Source organism: Pseudophryne corroboree, chromosome 4 (assembly GCF_028390025.1).
Source record: "Pseudophryne corroboree isolate aPseCor3 chromosome 4, aPseCor3.hap2, whole genome shotgun sequence".
Lineage (NCBI taxonomy): Eukaryota > Metazoa > Chordata > Amphibia > Anura > Myobatrachidae > Pseudophryne > Pseudophryne corroboree.
Window position 1 is genome coordinate 510,789,306 of NC_086447.1, and position 21,435 is coordinate 510,810,740.

General features: G+C 44.9%; 1 protein-coding gene across 1 annotated transcript in view; it reads left to right on the forward strand.

Annotated features, from left to right (window-relative positions):
- The window catches only part of SLC35F1 (solute carrier family 35 member F1), a 527,849-nt gene that overhangs the window by 322,379 nt on the left and 184,035 nt on the right, over window positions 1-21,435 (forward strand). The window contains exon 2 of the mRNA XM_063917217.1: window positions 15,661-15,836. Coding sequence (XP_063773287.1) covers window positions 15,661-15,836 — 176 coding nt within the window. The remainder of the gene's footprint in view (window positions 1-15,660; window positions 15,837-21,435) is intronic.

Below are 21,435 nucleotides of genomic sequence, written 5' to 3' on the forward strand. Positions count from 1 at the left end.
TGCCTTATGGATAACCTGGCCCTGCCTCAGTGCTGCTATGGTGAGAAATGTTTGTTGTTGTTTTTTAGCAGAGATTAATCGATTGATTTATTATTTTGTATATTAGCTTTATGCACTATTTCAACTGTTTATTTATTGGGACCAGGCTTAAAATATTGATGTTTCATATCTCTTTTTCTCTAACGTCCTAAGTGGATGCTGGGGACTCCGTCAGGACCATGGGGGTTTAGCGGCTCCGCAGGAGACAGGGCACAATAATAAAAGCTTTAGGATCAGGTGGTGTGCACTGGCTCCTCCCCCTATGCCCCTCCTCCAAGCCTCAGTTAGATTTTTGTGCCCGGCCGAGAAGGGTGCAATCTAGGTGGCTCTCCTGAGCTGCTTAGAATAAAAGTTTAAGTTAGGTTTTTTATTTTCAGTGAGTCCTGCTGCCAACAGGCTCACTGCTACGAGGGACTTAGGGGAGAGAAGTAAACTCACCTGCGTGCAGGATGGATTTGCTTCTTAGGCTACTGGACACCATTAGCTCCAGAGGGAGTCGGAACACAGGTCTCACCCTGGGGTTCGTCCCGGAGCCGTGCCGCCGACCCCCCTTGCAGATGCCGAAGTTGAAGAGGTCCAGAGGTCCAGAAACAGGCGGCAGAAGACTTTCAGTCTTCATAAGGTAGCGCACAGCACTGCAGCTGTGCGCCATTGTTGTCAGCACACTTCATACCAGCGGTCACTGAGGGTGCAGGGCGCTGGGGGGGGCGCCCTGGGCAGCAATGTATTATACCTTTTTTATGGCTAAAATACATCACATATAGCCCTTGAGGCTATATGGATGTATTTAACCCCTGCCAGATCTCACAAATTCCGGGAGAAGAGCCCGCCGTTTTAGGGGGCGGGGCCTATTCTCCTCAGCACACGGCGCCATTTTCCTGCTCAGCTCTGCTGTGAGGAAGGCTCCCAGGCTCTCCCCTGCACTGCACTACAGAAACAGGGTTAAAACAGAGAGGGGGGGCACTTATTTGGCGATATGATTACATATGTGAAAATGCTATAAGGGAAAACACTTGTATAAGGGGTTGTCCCTGTATAATTATAGCGTTTTTGGTGTGTGCTGGCAAACTCTCCCTCTGTCTCCCCAAAGGGCTAGTGGGGTCCTGTCCTCTATCAGAGCATTCCCTGTGTGTGTGCTGTGTGTCGGTACGTGTGTGTCGACATGTAGGAGGACGATGTTGGTGAGGAGGCGGAGCAAATTGCCTGTATTGGTGATGTCACTCTCTAGGGAGTCGACACCGGAATGGATGGCTTATTTAGGAATTACGTGATAATGTCAACACGATGCAAGGTCGGTTGACGACATGAGACGGCCGGCAAACAAATTAGTACCTGTCCAGGCGTCTCAGACACCGTCAGGGGCTTGTAAAAACGCCCATTTACCTCAGTTGGTCGACACAGACACGGACACTGACTTCAGTGTCGACGGTGAAGAAACAAACGTATTTTCCTTTAGGGCCACACGTTACATGTTAAGGGCAATGAAGGAGGTGTTACATATTTCTGATACTACAAGTACCACAAATAAGGGTATTATGTAGGGTGGGAATAATCTACTTGTAGTTTTTCCTGAATCAGATAAATTAAAGTGTGTGATGATACGTGGGTTTCCTCCGATAGAAAATTATTGGAGGGATACCCTTTCCCGCCAGAAGTGAGGGCGAGTTGGGAAACACACCTTAGGGTGGATAAGGCGCTCACACGCTTATAAAAACAAGTGGCGTTACCGTCTCCAGATACGGCCGCCCTCAAAGAGCCAGCTGATAGGAAGCTGAAAAATATCCTAAAAAGTATATACACACATACTGGTGTTATACTACGACCAGCAATCGCCTCAGCCTGGATGTGCAGCGCTGGGGGGGCTTGGTCGGATTTCCTGACTGAAAATATTGATACCCTTGACAGGAACAATATTTTATTGACTATAGAGCATTTTAAGGATGCATTTCTATATATGCGAGATGCGCAGAGGGATATTTGCATTCTGGCATCAAGAGTAGATGTGATGTCCATATCTGCCAGACGATGTTTATAGACATGACAGTGGTCAGGTGATGCAGATTCCAGACGGCACATGGAAGTATTGCCGTATAAAGGGGCGGTCCATCGGACCTGGTGGCCATGGCAACAGCTGGAAAATCCACTTTTGTTACCCCAAGTCACATCTCAGCAGAAAAGGACACAGTCTTTTCAGTCTCAGTCCTTTCGTACCCATAAAGGCAGGCGGGCAAAAGGCCAGTCATATCTGCCCAGGGTTAGAGGAAAGGGAAGAAGACTGCAGCAGGCAGCCCATTCCCAGGAACAGAAGTCCTCCACAGCTTCTGCCAAGTCCGCAGCATGACGCTGGGGCCATACAAGCGGACTCAGGTGCGGTGGGGGGTCATCTCAAGAGTTTCAGCACGCAGTGGGCTCACTCGCAAGTGGACTCCTGGATCCTACACGTAGTATCCCAGGTGTACATTGGAAATTCGAGACGTCTTCCCCTCACAAGTTCCTGAAGTCTGCTTTACCAACGTCTCCCTCCGACAGGGAGGCAGTATTGGGAAAAAATTCACAGGCTGTATTCCCAGCAGGTGATAATCAAAGTACCCCTCCTACAACAAGGGAAGGGGTATTATTCCACACTATATTGTGGTACTGAAGCCAAACGGCTCGGTGAGATCTAAAAGATTTGAACAATTACATACAAGGGTTCAAATCAAGATGGAGTCACTCAGAGCAGTGATAGCGAACCAGGACGATATGGTGTCACTGGATATCAGGGACGCTTACCTACATGTCCAAATTTTGCCCTTCTCACCAAGGGTATCTCAGGTTCGTGGTACAGAACTGTCACTATCAGTTCAGACGCTGCCGTTTGGATTGTCCACGGCACCCCGGGTCTTTACCATGGTAATGGCCGAAATGATGATTCTTCCTAAAAGAAATATGGACGCTTTCCTGATAAGGGCAAGGTCCAGAGAACAGTTGGCGGTCGGAGTAGCACTATCTCAAGTAGTTCTACGACAGCACGAGTGGATTCTAAATATTCCAAAATCGCAGCTTTTTCCGACGACACGTCTAATGTTCCTAGGAATGATTCTGGACACAGTCCAGAAAAGGATGTTTTCTCCCGGAGAAGAAGGCCAGGGAGTTATCCGAGCTAGTCAGGAACCTCCTAAAACCAGGAAAAGTATCAGTGCATCATTGCACAAGGGTCCTGTGAAAAATGGTGGTTTCTTACAAAGCGATCCCATTCGGTAGATTTCACGCAAGAACCTTTCAGTGGAATCTGCTGGGAAAATGGTCCGGATCGCATCTTCAGATGCATCAGCGGATAACCCTGTCTCCAAGGACAAGGGTGTTTTCTTCTGCGGTGGCTGCAGAGTGCTCATCTATGAAAGGGCCGCAGATTCGACATTCAGGACTGGGTCCTGGTGACCACGGAAGCCAGCCTGAGTGGCTGGGGAGCAGTCACACAAGGAAAAAATTTCCAGGGAGTGTGATCAAGTCTGGAGACTTCTCTCCACATAAATATACTGGAGCTAAGGGCAATTTACAAGGCTCTAAGCTTAGCAAGACCTCTGCTTCAAGGTCAGCCGGTATTGATCCAGTGGGACAACATCACGGCAGTCGCCCACGTAAACAGACAGGGCGGCACATGAAGCAGGAGGGAAATGGCAGAAACTGCAAGGATTCTTCGCTGGGCGAAAAATCATGTGATAACACTCTCAGCAGTGTTAATTCCGGGAGTGGAAAACTGGGAAGCAGACTTCCTCAGCAGGCATAACCTCCACCCGGGAGAGTGGGGACTTCAGCGGGAAGTCTTCCACATGATTGTAAACCGTTGGGAAAAACCAAAGGTGGACATGATGGCGTCCCGCCTGAACAAAAAACTAGACAAATATTGCGCCAGGTCAAGGGACCCTCAGGCAATAGCGGTGGACGCTCTGGTAACACTGTGGGTGTACCAGTCAGGGTATGTGTTCCCTCCTATGCATCTCATACCAAAAGTACTGAGAATCATAAGAAGGAGATGAGTAAGAACGATACTCGTGGTTCCGGATGGGTCAAGAAGGACTTGGTACCCGGAACTTCAAGAGATGCTCACGGAAGAACCGTGGCCTCTACCTTTAAGAAAGGACCTGCTCCAGCAGGGGCCTTGTCTGTTCCAAGACTTACCGCGGCTGCGATTGACGGCATGGCAGTTGAACGCCGGATCCTGAAAGGGCATTCCAGATGAAGTCATCCCTACCCTGGTCGAAGCCAGGAAGGATGTAACCGCAAAACATGTTCACCGCATTTGGCGAAAATATGTTGCGTGGTGTGAGGCCAAGAAGGTCCCTACAGAGGAATTCCATCTGGGTCGTTCCTACATTTCCTGAAAACAGGACTGTCTATGGGCCTAAAATTAGGGTCCATTAAGGTTCAAATTTCGACCCTGTCGAATTTCTTCCAGAAAGAACTGGCTTCAGTGCCTGAAGTTCAGACGTTTGTAAAAGGGGTACTGCATATACAGCCTCCTTTTGTGCCCCCAGTGGCACCTTGGGATCTCAATGTTGTTTTGAGTTTCCTAAAGTCACATTGGTTTGATCCACTCACCACTGTGGAATTAAAATATTTCACATGGAAGGTGAAGATTCTATTAGCCCTGGCTTCAGCCAGGCGTGTGTCAGAATGGGCGGCTTTATCATATAAAAGCCCTTACTTAATTTTTCATTCTGACAGGGCAGAATTGAGGACTCGTCCTCAATTTCTCCTTAAGGTGTTTTCTGTTTTTCACATGAACCAACCTATTGTGGTACCTGCGGCTACTAGGGACTTGGAGGACTCCAAGTTACTTGACGTTGTCAGGGCCCTGAAAATATATGTTTCCAGGACGACTGGAGTCAGAAAATCTGACTCGCTGTTTAGCCTGTATGCACCCAACAAGATGGGTGTTCCTGCTTCTAAGCAGACGATTGCTCGCTGGATTTGTAGTACAATTCAGCTTGCACATTCTGTGGCAGGCTTGCCACAGCCAAAATCAGTAAAAGCCCATTCCACAAGGAAGTGGGCTCATCTTGGGCGGCTGCCCGAGGGGTCTCGGCTTTACAACTTTGCCGAGCTGCTACTTGGTCAGGGGCACACCCTGACTGAGGAGGACCTGGAGTTCTCTCATTCGGTGCTGCAGAGTCATCCGCACTCTCCCGCCCGTTTGGGAGCTTTGGTATAATCCCCATGGTCCTGACGGAGTCCCCAGCATCCACTTAGGACGTTAGAGAAAATAAGAATTTACTTACCGATAATTCTATTTCTCGTAGTCCGTAGTGGATGCTGGGCGCCCATCCCAAGTGCGGATTGTCTGCAATACTTGTACATAGTTATTGTTACAAAAATCGGGTTATTCTTGTTGTGAGCCATCTTTTCAGAGGCTCCTTCGTTGTTATCATACTGTTAACTGGGTTCAGATCACAGGTTGTACGGTGTGATTGGTGTGGCTGGTATGAGTCTTACCCGGGATTCAATATCCTTCCTTATTATGCACGCTCGTCCGGGCACAGTATCCTAACTGAGGCTTGGAGGAGGGTCATAGGGGGAGGAGCCAGTGCACACCACCTGATCCTAAAGCTTTTATTATTGTGCCCTGTCTCCTGCGGAGCCGCTAAACCCCCATGGTCCTGACGGAGTCCCCAGCATCCACTACGGACTACGAGAAATAGAATTATCGGTAAGTAAATTCTTATTTTAACTGATACCATGTTATATACTAGTTACATTTATTATTGTAACAACATTACAACTAAGGGCGGTATTCAATTAGTGCCGTTTTTTACTTTGGCGAAAAAACAACTTTTCTCTATTTTTTAGGGAGAATGAGGATTCGCCCTATGCAAAACATTCGGCAGGAGCAAAAACGTGGATCGTCAAATCCACATGTTTTCGCACCTGTGCCGGCGAAAATGTGGACATTTTTTCCAAATGCCGTATCACAAAAAAAAAAGTGAAAAGGCATTGGAGAAAATGCCTTAAAAATGAACGAAAACAGCCCACAATTGAATACTCAGCGGGGTAAATTCAATAGCTCCAAAATTGCAGGATCTAATTGAATACCCCCTAAGGCTGACAATAATTGTCGGAAGCCGCCATCTTGTCGGAAAGTACAAAATTTCAGTATGAACCAGCTGAATATTTAAATTTACTCATGGGAAATCTTTTAAATATTAATATTTATTGTCTGTATTCATTTTTGTCATTGTTTACTGCTTACTGTTACTTTTTACTCCTGGGAGTTTATAGGACTTTTTATAGATAAATGTTTTTCTCATACGTCCTAGAGGATGCTGGGGACCCTGTAAGGACCATGGGGTATAGTCGGGATCCGCAGGAGACATGGGCACACTATAAGACTTTGAATGAGTGTGAACTGGCTCCTCCCTCTATGCCCCTCCTCCAGACTCCAGTTATATTCTGTGCCCAGGAGAGACTGGACACACACTAGGGGAGCTCTACTGAGTTTCTCCGAAAGACTTTGTTAGGTTTTTTATTTTCAGAAAGACCTGCTGGCTACAGGCTCCCTGCATCGTGGGACTGAGGGGAGAGAAGTCAGACCTACTTCTTCTGAGTTAAGGGCTCTGCTTCTTAGGCTACTGGACACCATTAGCTCCAGAGGGTTCGATCACTTGGTGCGCCTAGCTGCTTGTTCCCGGAGCCGCGCCGTCACCCCCCCTCACAGAAGCCAGAAGAAAGAAGCCAGGTGAGTATTAGAAGAACAGAAGACTTCAGTGACGGCAGAAGACTTCAGAGTCTCAGAGGTACCGCGCAGCGCGCCATTGCTCCCACACACCAACGGCTCTACAAGGGTGCAGGGCGCAGGGGGGGCGCCCTGGGCAGCAATATACCTCTCCATTGAGCCTGGCTAAACATGTATACAGTGCATAGGCACTGTATACGGACCCCTGCCAGCATAAAACGCTAAAATAATAGCGGGGCTGAAGCGCGCCGAGAAGGGGTGTGGCTTAGCCCTCACAACATGATACAGCGCCATTTTCTCCACAGTCCCCGCCAAAGCAATGTGTACAGTGTAAACGAAGGGGGGCACAGTGATTTAGTGCAATATAGAATGAAATATAGCACTATCTTAGATAATGGGCATGTAATCATTGAGTTGTGCATTTATGTCTGTGTTTTCCCTGTCAGATATACCCACTATAGCTTTTTAGTGCACATGTGTCGACATGTGTGAGTGCTCTGTCACAAACAGCTATGGGAATCTCTCTGTCGGCATCGCCGACTCCTGTTGAGACTTGATTCAGTAGATGCAGTGTCAGCAGGTCGGTAGTTGTATGCTTTTCAAAAGCAAACACTGTATGGCAGACACAGTAGTATGTGGGTGACCCTATCGGCACCAACTGTTATTACTGGGTGTAAATTAACATGCTGTGACTAGCTTATACCTGTATATATATTTATATGTATATGTATGGTACGGTTCCATGGACCTGTAGCTCGAGCACAGACATGGTAGTATTTGTGTGGAAGTGATATTAAAATTATATATGTATACTTCCCTCGGGGTCGCAAGAATGTTATTTTGCCTGGTTACTACTCCCTGCTGTCGACGAATACTAGGTTTTCTGTCGACCATAAGGTTTCCTGGTTAGATCCACAACTTGGGCATTCATTACATGGTCATACACATTCAGAACACATTAATGTCACTAGGGACCCGGTGGTTCCAGACAGTCTGCTTATATGTGTGAGATATATATATATATATATATATATATATATATATATCTCTATAACCCCTGAGGAAGTCCCATTTAAGCTGATACAAGGGACGAAACGCGTTGGGATAGCTTCCACTACCTCTCCTACGGCATGTACAACAGATAAGCTTGTTATAACTTTCTAAATTGTACGATTCCACCTGTATGTTTTTTTTTTTTTGTGTGATTAAAATTGTGAAAAACTATATCACACTATTAGCTCCCTTTTCTTTCTGTTTTTTTCCTTGACGGAAAAAAACTTTTTTAAAGGTACTATATATTGCTAAGGAGTACCCTAAGGGAGAAGCATTCTTAAAAGGAGTGAGTTATTTACCTTCCTATTTTTAAAATTCATCACATGGGTGTGATTCTGATTATTATATTAGAAATCACAATTTCAATATAGTGTTTTTTTGAGACACTATAGGCACAAAGCACTTTATATAAAAATTATTTTTGCAACATATGCACGAATAAGTCACTAGTCACTTTAGAACATTAAGAGCATTTTTGCTGACACTTATCTTCCCCCTCTGCCTACGTGACTATACCTAAACCCCTCGCTGAGGGTGTCTGTACAAGAAGTAAAAGGACAAGGGAAGACGACCATTTAAAGATACCACTACGGGCTTATTTTGAACATATTTCTGGTACGCATATATAATATTAGCTGCACATTTAAGGAATATTCCACACCAGAGCACTGAAGGCGCAGAGACTTTATCCCTATTGAACATTTCTACCCATGACTCATTGAAATATGAGTCAATAAGAAAGTCTATGCTGCAGCCCCTACACTTGGGAGTGCTCATGGGAGTCGACATGAATGTTTATTCACAAATTATGTAATATTAATTCACTTATTGTAAACGTATAAGGTGTTAAGCGCTTGTTTTACATCCCTATTGCACATATATATATATATATATATATATATATATATACATATATATATATATATATATATATATATATATACATATATAAATATGATATGTGTGTATATGTGTATTACAATATGTATATTCATATTACGATTTTGTAATGAATGCTGAAGTAAAAGTATTCCTACTCATGTGCTGGTCACTCTGTTGATAAAGCTCTAGGTCGGCCGTGACGAGTTGGTTCTCACGAGGAGTCCGAGTGTTTATTCTTTTCCCGCCGCGGATAGAATACTGTGAAAGTCAACTCCTGGTCGGCACGGGGCCCTGTCACAAAGGATCGTATACAGAAAGCTAAGTGATATTTTATTTCTATGCTTTGAAGTTATTTGCATTACATGCGCATGGGGGAGTACTTGTATTCGGATAGGCATCTGATAGAATTACCCTAGAGAGAGGGGGGATGTTTCTTATGTTGGTTCTTCTCTATAACATTGCGGCAGGCTGCCGTGCGTCTACAGGAGGTGTGGCCGGGGGAATGCTGAGGCTGACTCCAAGAGATACTGGAGTTTTTTCCCTGTGACGGTGTACCGCTGTTTGGGGATGCCTCAGTTAAGTCACTTTCGGTGGATACCACTGGTAAGTCTACCTTCGTGAGTTAGATTCCCTCACAACGGTTGGTGACGCATTTTTTTGTGGGATGCAGTCATTTTAACCGGTTCGATACCGTTCTTTTTTCCCTTTCTGTGCAGATAGTGGAAGGTGAAAAGGTAAGAGTTCTGCAGCCTTGTTAGGTTCGCAGAAGCGGATATTGTCTTCTGTTTCTACCACATCCACCGCATGTCACTGGGTCTATCTGGCTGGAGCCCACACTGGTCGGAACTCGTCTAATACTCTTCCGTCAGTCCGGGAATGGACTTGGACCTGGGAGTTAATAATAGAATCCAAAGGGGGACATACTGGAGTTTAGAGATGATTCCCCTCACTGATTTTTCAAAAAGATCTTACCGATTCCCCTCTGGAGGGGGAGGTAGTACGCGACGCCATACCAGAGTTGCGTCAGGTTCAGGACTTTGTCCTGCTGTCCCTGTAAAAAAAAAAAAAAAAAAGAAACAAAGATTTCTACTTACGAAGTTGAACTACAGGATGGAATCTCTCAGGCCAGGGAGCTCCAGCACGTAAAGGTAGAAATAGGGTTTAAATGCGTTTTTCTCAGCATTCAGCCTACCTGGGTTGATATCCAGGATTGTCTTTGCCATTTCACCGGTGTGTTGACAGTATGATGGTTTTCTTTCAATAGTAAGAGCCATTGTTATTCTGTACTGAGACGCTCTCCTGATTATGGCGAGGTCAAGAAACAAGTGGTCCAAATCGTTGTTTCTCTCTGACTGTTCTTCAACACAGGGAATGGCTGTTGTTCCCAACGACGCGGATGTCGGAGGTGGGTATCAGAGTAGATACTGAACGGTTGAGGTTCTGTGTTTTCCTGTGGAAAGAGGTCTCAGGATCCAGAGTCGGATCAGATTTGCAGTGACAATCCATCAATATGTTCCGTTGATGAAGAAGATGGGTGCGGCCTAAGAGGCCTTTTCGGTGAGCAGGTCAAATGCCAGAGTGGTTTTCACGGGACCAGTTGGAAATGTGGTCCGGGTCTCACCTGCACATGCACCGGAATATAATCCTAATGGCCAGGATATCGCTCCTGTGGTGTCTACACAGTTCTCACCTCCTAGAGGGACGAAGGTTCTGGATCCAGGATTAGATCCTGGTGTCCATGCATGCAGATCTCCGAGGCTGGGGAGCAGTCTTTTTAAGGGAAGTATTTCCAGAGGAAAAGGTCAAGCTGGGAAGCTTGTCTGCAATAAGCTTTCTTGAATTAAGAGCTATCTTCAACGAACATATTCTTCGTGATCTGCCCGTGTTAATTCTGTCGGACTTGATAGCAGTGGCGTAAGTAAGCCGCTAGGGCGGAACAAGGAGCAAAGCGGCAATGGCAGAAGCCGCAAAAGTTTTCCGCTGGGCGGAAAAGAAAGGTAAACGCTATATTAGCAGTCTTCGTTCCGGATGTAGACGACGGAGAAATAGATTTCCTCTGCAGACGCGTTCTCCATCTGGGAGAAATACAGTCGTCATCGAGAAGTTTTCACAGAAGTGACAAGTCTTTGAGGAGTGCCTCATTTGGACATGTTGGAGTCTCGCCTCAACGAGAGACCTCAGGGATATTGTTCCAGGTCAAGGGACACTCAAGCTATAGCAGTGGACGCCCTCGTGACACCTTGGGTGTTTTCAGTCGGTCTATGTGTCCCCTCCGCTTTCACTCTTTCTGAAGGTGATAGACGTAAGAAGAACAAAGGTTCAGGCGATCCTCATTGTTCCGGGCTAGCCAAGGAGGGCTTGGTATCCAGTTCTTCAAGATTTACTCATAGAAGATCCCTGGCCTCTTCCTCTACGTGAGGAACTGTTACAGCAAGATCTGGGCGTGTATCAAGACTTACCGCGGCTGCGTTTGACGGCGTGGCGGTTGAACGCCATATCCTAGCCCGAAAGGGTATTCCCAGTGAAGTCATTTCCACACTTCTTCAGGCTAGAAAAGGAGTAACGGCAAAGCCTTACCACCGTATTTGGCATAAATATGTGTCTTGGTGTGAATCCAAGAAGGCTGCTACGGAAGACTTTCAGCTGGGTCGTTCTTCTCCATTCTTGCAAGCAGGCGTGGATGCAGGCCTAAAGTTAGGCTCCATTTCAGTGCAGTTTTAGCCTTCTAAATTTTCTTAAAAAAATAAAATAAAATTGGCCACCTTTCCGGAAGTTCAGACTTTTGTGAAAGGAGTACTGCACATCCAACCTCCATTTGTGCCCCATTGGCACTGTGGGACCTTGACGTGGTGTTGAGGTTTCTTGTGTCACACTGATTGGAACCTTTATGAAAGGTTGTGTTAAAATTTCTCTCTTGGAAAGTGGTCATGCTATTGGCCTTGGCGTCTGCAAGGCGGGTGTCAGAAGTAGCGGCTTTGTCTCACAAGAGCCCCTGTTTGATCTTCCATGTGGATAGAGCGGAATTGAGAACTCGGATAATAGTTCTGCCAAAAGTGGTTTCTGTGTTTCGCAGAAACCAGCCTATTTTGATGCCTGTGGTTACTTGAGCATTGGCTGACTCAAAGTCTCTCTATGTAGTCAGGGCTTTGAATATTTAGGTCGCCAATTTGGCTCAGATTGGGGAAACAGAGGCTCTGTTTGTCCGGTATGCTCCCAGCATGTTTGGGGCACCTGCATCTATGCAGTCTGGATCTGTGATACGATTCGGCGTGCTCGTTCTACGGCTGGATTGCCGTTACTGAAGTCGGTGGAGACCCATTCTACTAGGAAGGTGGGCTCTTCTTGGGCGGATGCCCGAGGAGTCTCGGCGGTTCAACTTTGCCGAGCGGCTACTTGGTCGGGTTCAAACACTTTTGCTAAGCTCTACAAGTTTGATACCCTGGCTGATGGGGACCTCATGTTTGCTCAGTCGGTGCTGCAGAGTCGTCCGTACTCTCCCGCCCCGTCTGGAGCATGGTCCTTACGGAGTCCCCAGCATCCTCTATGACGTATGAGAAAATAGGATTTTAATACCTACCGGTAAATCCTTTTCTCTTAGTCCATAGAGGATGCTGGGCGCCCGTCCCAGTGCGTACTGTGTCTGCAGTTATTGGTTATGGTTACACTCTTGTGGTGTTTTCTTTTCTGTCAGGCTGTTGCTGACGTTCATGCCATGGCATGCGGTATCCTATTATTGGTTGGGTTGACACACAGGTTGTGTTACATATTCTCTCAGCATGTGGCTGCGTATTTTTCATGCCGTTGGCTGGTGTTCTCTTGAATGCCACGCTCTGCGGTATGTTCGAGGTGTGAGCTGGTATGACACTCACCGTGTTTAAACAATAAATTCTTTACTCGAAATGCCCGTCTCCCTGGGCACAGTTCTCTAACTGGAGTCTGGAGGAGGGACATAGAGGGAGGAGCCAGTTCACACCCATTCAAAGTCTTATAGTGTGCCCATGTCTCCTGCGGATCCCGTCTATACCCCATGGTCCTTATGGAGTCCCCAGCATCCTCTACGGACTAAGAGAAAAGGATTTACCGGTAGGTATTAAAATCCTATTATATATTTTGAATTTATCTCTTTTTGTATAAAGTGTGTAGCGCTGTAACATTTTTTCTGGATTATGTTTGTGGAACTGTATCAATAGGAGTGGGGACCAAATTCATTATAATTTGAACAAATGTTACTTATCTACTTTGCACTGTTCAAGATGGACTCCCACTTGTGACACATAGCACTGATGCTTTTAGAACCTGAAACTATTTTTTTTTTTTTAGTCCATCTGAAGATGCGTGGTCTAAAGAATAAACTGTTGCTTAAAAAAAGTCCCGTAAACTACCACTTTAGAATCCCCTCTTGATTATTTAAAATGCTATTATTTTATCCCAAAATATTGCTCTGTTTAATTATTATGTTCAATTAAGCAGAGAAGATACATCAATATTGTCTTTTTAAATATTGCCGTGGTACCTGTTCTGTACTGCCATGGTATCTCTTGTTTTATCACTATTATAGACAACAGCAGAAAAAAAGCAGATTATTGTTTTAAAATGTTTTTTTTTTTTAATTTTTAAAATAGATAAAATATATTTCATAAGTTTATACTTTGTATTTTGTTAGTTTTTTTTTTTTAATGGGTGCTGCTGTACGGTTGGATTTAACATGTTCTGGAATGCAAAGATGGCAGATGGAATTAGCCTATAATATGGCTAATATGTTGCAAATTTTAACGGAGGGGGATCCTGTTTATGTTCATGATGCAAACTTACATGAAACATATTTATCACATTGGGCCAGATGCATCATCGCTTGGAAAGTGATAAAATGGAGAGTAAAAAAGTACCAGCCAATCAGCTCCTGACATTTTTCAAACACAGTCTGTGATATGGCAGGTGGGACCTGATTGGCTCGTACTTTTTCACTCTCCATTTTATCACTTTCCAAGCGATGGTGCATCTAGCCCATAGTGATAAATATGCCTATACTGTATATGTAGAATTCTGATAAATACTGTACCAACTCCTTACTCATTGGCCATGATTTAAGAAAGAGAGATTGCGGCACTCTGTAGTTCGTGCCCATTTATGAAGTGAATGTGGCTGGGATTCTTCCACTGCAGTATGCCATTTACTACTATGGGGGATATTCAATGCTTGTCAGAAACTGCCGTTTTGTCGGAAAGACGGCAGTTTCCGACTTTTTTAGGTCGGAAGGTGTTCCGACCTATTCAAACCTCCCTCCGTTTTTCCGACAAGTTGGGAATTCCGACTTGTAGGAAAACACGTGGATAGGCAGATTAGCAGCGGCTCCATGTGTTTTGTGGGATTCGCATCTTAAATCTGACAGGTTTTAGCCCCGTTTCCGACAATGTCAATCCAACGTTTAAAAATGTCGGATTGGCATTGTCGGGAATGGCCAAATCCGACTTGTCGGATCCTTTTCCGTCGGAAAGGATCCGACAAGCATTGAATACACCCCTATAAGTCATTACAGTTCTTATTTTCATCTGGGAATTCCCTACATTGAGATCATATTATTGATAAAGGGCTATTCTAAGTTCTTTATATTAATAGTGACATACATAAATATCTTCTCAGTGTTTTGGTTATTATTATTATTATCCTTTATATGGCGCCACAAGGGTTCCGTAACGCCCAGTTACAGAGTACATAAACAAATAATCAAAACAGGAAACCAGCAACTTACAGTTGAAGACAATAAAGGACAAGTAGAGGGTAAATGTACGTAGCTACATCAGCAGATGACACTGACATAAGTACCAGGTGACAGAAGACCGCAGAGTTTGGTGCAGTTGAAAGATTATTAAAGTAAGAAAAGGATAAGCACATGAGGGCAGAGGGTCCTACTCGTGAGAGCTTACATTCTAAAGGGGAGGGGTAGACAGACAGGGGTGACACAGACTGGGTACATAGAGAGCGTGGAACAGAGGGTTAGGATGAGATTTGTCTGGGTTTGGTGAAGAACTGGATCTTGGGAGCCCGTTTGAAGTTTTGTCGAGAGATGGAGAGTCTGAGGGGGAGAGGTAGAGAATTCCAGAGAAAGGGAGCAGCACGTAAAAAATCTTGGAGGTAGAAGTGGAATGAAGTAATCAGTAAGAAAGAGAGTCGGCGTGCATTAGCAGAGCGAAGAGGACAAGTGGGAGTGTAAAGGGAGATAAGGTCAGAGATGTAACTGGGAGAGGAGCCGGTGAGGGCTTTGTAAGTGAGTGTGAGAAGCTTGAATTGGATTCTAAAAGGGAAGGGGAGCCAGCGAAGGTTTTGTAAGAAAGGAGAGATGGACGTAGTGCGTCTGGTGAGGAAGATGAGCCGGGCAGCAGCATTGAGGATAGATTGGAGTGGAGAGAGGTATTTGTCAGGGATGCCAGTCAGGAGGAGATTACAGTAGTCCAGTCTGGAGATGACCAGTGAGAGGTTAATGTGTGCACACATAGAAACATATAAAACCAAATACCACCCACTTACTCATTGGACGTGATTTGCCCTATGTGTGAGACAGAAGTTGTTGCGCTGTACGCCTGTTTGTTTATGAGGTGCATGTGGCTGAGACTGTGTGCACACATTTAGCTGCTTTACATTTTTATATATTGATTCGTCAATAGTAAACTGTAATTTATGTATTTATATCAATCAGTCTTTTATTTATTGGTGCCTGCTGTTTATGTAAAATGCAATTATATACAGTATATGTAGCACTTTTATTCTCTTTGTTTCTTATCCAAAAGGACAACTGACTATAATAGCTGATAAGTGTGGTGTATACAGATATTCACCAATGGGTGTGAATTCCATTACGATATTTCAGTTTTTATATTTGTATTACTTTTTTATTTACCATTAATGTAAGTACATTTAATATATGCCTTATAATCGATAGTTATTGTTAACCATCATTGTATTATGTTATTTCACAGGGAAATGCTGGTGTCTATAGCCCTGGGTCAGGTGTTATCTCTGCTTCTATGTGGAATAAGACTCACCAGTAAATATCTATCAGAGGATTTTCACGCCAACACACCGCTCTTTCAGAGTTTTCTTAACTACATCCTTCTGTTCTTGGTTTACACTACCACTCTGGCTGTAAGACAAGGTAAGCTTCATTAACTATAAGGGCATAATGTTTCACATGCGATTACTGTTCTTATGACTGTTTGTGCAAAATGTAATTGTAGAGCCTTAACCTGGCCTAAAAATACAGGGGTATATGCAATTGCGGTCGAATTCCCGAAATTGTCGAATTTCGGGTCATTTTCGACCAAAAAAAAAAATCGCCTATGCAATTCAGTGCTTTCCGACCAAAAAACGGACTTTCAAAATTCGACTTTTTGAAATTCGAATTTTTGCAAATTCGACTTTTCTGCAATGATACAAGTGCTGCAATTCGACCAAAGCATATTCAATTCAAGTTTGGAAATTCGACAGCAGTGCTTTTAGACAGCAAATTCGTCATTTTCAATCCGCCACACTTTGGAGGGTGAAAACAAATAAAAAAATTTTAAACATGTTTTTTTTTGTGTTTTTTTTTTTGGGGAATAGCAGATCTATTTATATTAGAAGGGATTAGGTACTTTTTTTTTTTTTTTTGGAGGCACAAATATTATTTATATATTTTTTAAAATATTATTTTTTTATTTTTTATTTTTTTATGCTGGAACGGTGAAATCATAAAAAAAAATGGCGTGGGGTCCCCCCTCCAAAGCATAACCAGCCTCGGGCTCTTCGAGCTGGTCCTGGTTCTAAAAATGCGGGGAAAAAATTGACAGGGGATCCCCCGTATTTTTAAAACCAGCACCGGGCTCTGCGCCTGGTGCTGGTGCCAAAAATACGGGGGACAAAAAGAGTAGGGGTCCCCCGTATTTTTAACACCAGCATCGGGCTCCACTAGCTGGACAGATAATGCCACAGCCGGGGGTCACTTTTATGCCGTGCCCTGCGGCCGTGGCATTAAATATCCAACTAGTCACCCCTGGCCGGGGTACCCTGGGGGAGTGGGGACCCCTTCAATCAAGGGGTCTCCCCCCCCAGCCACCCAAGGGCCAGGGGTGAAGCCCGAGGCTGTCCCCCCCCCATCCAATGGGCTGCGGATGGGGGGGCTGATAGCCTTTTGTGATAATAAAAAGATATTGTTTTTTCCAGTAGTACTACAAGTCCCAGCAAGCCTCCCCCGCAAGCTGGTACTTGGAGAACCACAAGTACCAGCATGCGGGAGAAAAACGGGCCCGCTGGTACCTGTAGTACTACTGGGGAAAAAATACCCAAATAAAAACAGGACACACACACCGTCGACAGTAAAACTTTATTTCATACGTCGACACACACATACTTACCTATGTTCACACGCCGACATCGGTCCTCTTCTCCATGTAGAATCCACGGATACCTGAAAAGAAAAGATCAATATACTCACCTCAGCCATGGTCCAGAGATAAATCCACGTACTTGGCAAAAAAACAAACCGAACACCCGCTCCATGCCGGACTGAAAGGGGTCCCATGCTGACACATGGGACACCTTTCCACGAATGAGACCTGTCAGTGACAGCTGTCACAGAAAGGTCTCTAAGCCAATCAGGAAGCGCAACTTCGTTGCGCTCACCTGATTGGCTGTGCGCTGTCTGTACTGTGACAGCACATCGCAAAGCCGCTCCATTACTTTCAATGGTGGGAACTTAGCGGCTAGCGGTAAGGTCACCCGCCGGTCAGCGGCTGACCGGCGGGTGACCCCACCGCTACCCGCAAAGTTCCCACCATTGAAAGTAATGGAGCGGCTTTGCGATGTGCTGTCACAGTACAGACAGCGCACAGCCAATCAGGTGAGCGCCACGGAAGTAGCGCTTCCTGATTGGCTGAAGGGACTTCAGTGACAGGAGTCACGTGATGTCCCGGCATTCGGGAGAAAGGGGTCTGATGTGAAAGCATTGGACCCCTTTCTAGTCCGGTACGGAGCGGGTATTTGCGTTTTCTTTTTTTTTTACAAGTACGTGGATTTATCTCTCTGGACGTGGATTTATCTCTGGACGCTGGAAGGTGAGTATCATTTTTTCACAGGTACCCTCGGATCGTCGGAGACCGTGGCAGTCGGCGTGTCAACATAGGTAAGTATGTGTGTGTCGGTAGTGTGTAATAAAGTTTTACTGTCACGGTGTGTGTGTCCTGTTTATTTTGGGGTATTTTTTTCCCAGTAGTACTACAGGTACCAGCGGGCCCGTTTTTCTCCCGCATGCTGGTACTTGTGGTTCTCCAAGTACCAGCTTGCGGGGGAGGCTTGCTGGGACTTGTAGTACTACTGGAAAAAACAATATCTTTTTATTATCACAAAAGGCTATCAGCCCCCCCATCCGCAGCCCATTGGATGGGGGGGGACAGCCTCGGGCTTCACCCCTGGCCCTTGGGTGGCTGGGGGGGGGGACCCCTTGATTGAAGGGGTCCCCATTCCCCCAGGGTACCCCGGCCAGGGGTGACTAGTTGGATATTTAATGCCACGGCCGCAGGGCACGGCATAAAAGTGACCCCCGGCTGTGGCATTATCTGTCCAGCTAGTGGAGCCCGATGCTGGTGTTAAAAATACGGGGGACCCCTACTCTTTTTGTCCCCCGTATTTTTGGCACCAGCACCAGGCGCAGAGCCCGGTGCTGGTTTTAAAAATACGGGTGATCCCTGGCCAATTTTTCCCCGGATTTTTAGAACCAGGACCAGCTCGATGAGCCCGAGGCTGGTTATGCTTTGGAGGGGGGACCCCACGCCATTTTTTTTTCCGGGTTTTTCCCGTTTTTTACCGTTTTTTAAAATCGCGGCAAAATCCGCCAAATCGGCCGATTTTCGCCCGCGACTCTGGCGAATCCGTTTTTCATTGAATATGGTGAATTCCGGAAGCCACCTTCCGGAATTCACCTGGCGAATTTAGTCGAATTAAAAAACGGCGAAAAATTGCCGCGATTCGCCGTGAATTGCATATACCCCACAGTCTTTAAAAGGACAACATAGTGACAGTCTTCTATGGAGAAAAGTTCTGCCAGGTGTTGTTTTTATTGATCATAATTAATCATAATTATAATGATTCAACTCCAGTATGCTGGAAGGCTATCTCAAGAGATCTTCCTTGAGGAAAGAATATTCTACACAATAGAAGTGAAGGTAGCTTTATATATTTATTTAAACTTATTAGGCCGGTCATGTGACATGACATCCGCTCACCTGACATCCAAATGGTGTATTCATATGCTTATCTATTTAGAAGACAAGTATATTACATTGATAGTTCGCTGTACCTCTCCAAATACAGCCTTGCAAAATTGTCTGTACACGGGACCCAGATCCATCAAATTGGGTCCCAATCTACTCATCAAGGCCCTTAATATTGGACACCATTCATCAGGGTCATACTAAGAAACAGGACACTCTCAGTATATCACAAATGTGGATGTGGAATCCTAAATAAGGGTTGACTATAACTTTATTGCCACTTTTTTATTCTCTATTTTTATAATTTTGAAAAACATTTTTGCCATATATGTGCAACTAATTTACGATACACCATCTTATTCATGTCTCTATGTATCTATTGTGTGGTTTTTTCATTCAAAATAGTTTAAATAAATATATAAAGCTATCTTCACTTCTGTTGTGTAGAATATTCTTTCCTCAAGGAAGCGCTGTGTCTCTCTTATAATTTGTATTTATGTATTTGTGGGACTGACTATCCCCAATATTTACACAGCTGCTTGGAGAATTGAGCCCTATATATCGCCCGCCTCCAGAAATACTTGTTTATTTCCTCTCTTTTGCTATCTCAAGAGAACTTCTTATAAATCCCAAAAGAATACATACAGCAGGATGACAGGGCATTCTAGAAGCTGTCATTTGCTGATGAAGGAAATGTGACATACTTTACTAAAGCCACGCTGCACTGAGATACACTCATTGAGTGTAACATCTTCAGTAAGTGAGTGGGAAATACTGTTCTGTTATCACAGTATGGGAAAATGCACTGTGAGAGTCCCGCACCAGGACCATCTTAACGTATGAGCACACTGGGCAGCTGCCCAGGGCCCCACAATTCTAGGCTGGGCGGCTAGGCTGAGGGATCTGCTCAGATCTTTCTACGCAACCCTGGACATCCTTCCCATAGAGGCTCTGGGAACTAGTTCAGTTTTTGGAAATTTGCTGAATATTGGACAGCCCTATCGGGCCCTTACAAAAAATATACGGAATCTAACATTTCCGCATGTATAACAGGCCCATTAGTGATGATGAATAGGCCCCTATTACTCATACATAACACATTAACGTCACCGATATTAAATACATCTGGGATATCATATGTACTAAAGGAGTAGGATCAGGTAGAAAGGTATTTCTTTTATTCACATCAGTAAGTGATGCTCACTGGCGTATTTCTAATGGGTTCACTATGTGCGTGTACACACTGGCCTCCAGGATTACAGGGGGGCCCTCACTGCACACCAGTCACCCATTTTTTTTTCAATACTTACCCTCCAGAGTCCTGCGTCGGCATCAACAGCGCTGCAGAAATCATCAGGAAATAGACCAGGCGCCATTTTCCTGGTGATTTGCGCATGCACAGTAAGAAAATCACTGGGAAAATGGCCACCATGCCATTTTCCCAGAGACTTGCGCATGCGCACTAGACTTTTGGACGACCCTATTGCCCAGAGCTACGATGCTGGATGGGACCCTGTCAGAACCTGCACACGGGCCGCCTCCTTTCTAGATGCTTCCCTGGTGACGATACTTTGAATGGTAAACACAGTAATTCTAAACTCTGTAACCTTTACTAGTTTCTGGTTATTTGAAATACCAGAGCTTTGGAAAATGTAATTGCCTAAGCAGATTACTGTAATTATGGTATTAATGATTTATGTAACAGTAATTGTGTTTTATTCTTTTATGCACAGTGGAGAAAAACAAGTCTTTAGTACAGCAAAAATGTCCAAGGTGAATCTACATGCTTTGACATTGTGCACTACGCACTTTATCCCTGTGAACTAAAATCCATATCCATATAGCTGAGAGCATAGCATTGTGTATACAAAACAGTAGTATATAGCTGTCAAGCACAAAAATAAGTGTATTTTTATCTGAAGAGATTTCTACAGAGGGGCAGATTCAATGAATACAACTATTTAACAACCGGGTGATAACTATGCAAAAGTCCTTATTTTATACACTGCTCAAAAAAATAAAGGGAACACTTAAACAACACAATGTAACTCCAAGTCAATCTGTGAAATCAAACTGTTCACTTAGGAAGCAACACTGATTGACAATCAATTTCACATGCTGTTGTGCAAATGGAATAGACAACACGTGGAAATTATAGGCAATTAGCAAGACACCCCCAATAAAGGAGTTGTTCCGCAGGTGGTGACCACAGACCACTTCTCAGCTCCTATGCTTTCTGGCTAATGTTTTGGTCACTTTTGAAAGCTGGCGGTGCTTTCACTCTAGTGGTAGCATGAGACGGAGTCTACAACCCACACAAGTGGCTCAGGTAGTGCAGCTCATCCAGGATGGCACATCAATGCGAGCTGTGGCAAGAAGGTTTGCTGTGTCTGTCAGCGTAGTGTCCAGAGCATGGAGGCGCTACCAGGAGACAGGCCAGTACATCAGGAGACGTGGAGGAGGCCGTAGGAGGGCAACAACCCAGCAGCAGGACCGCTACCTCCGCCT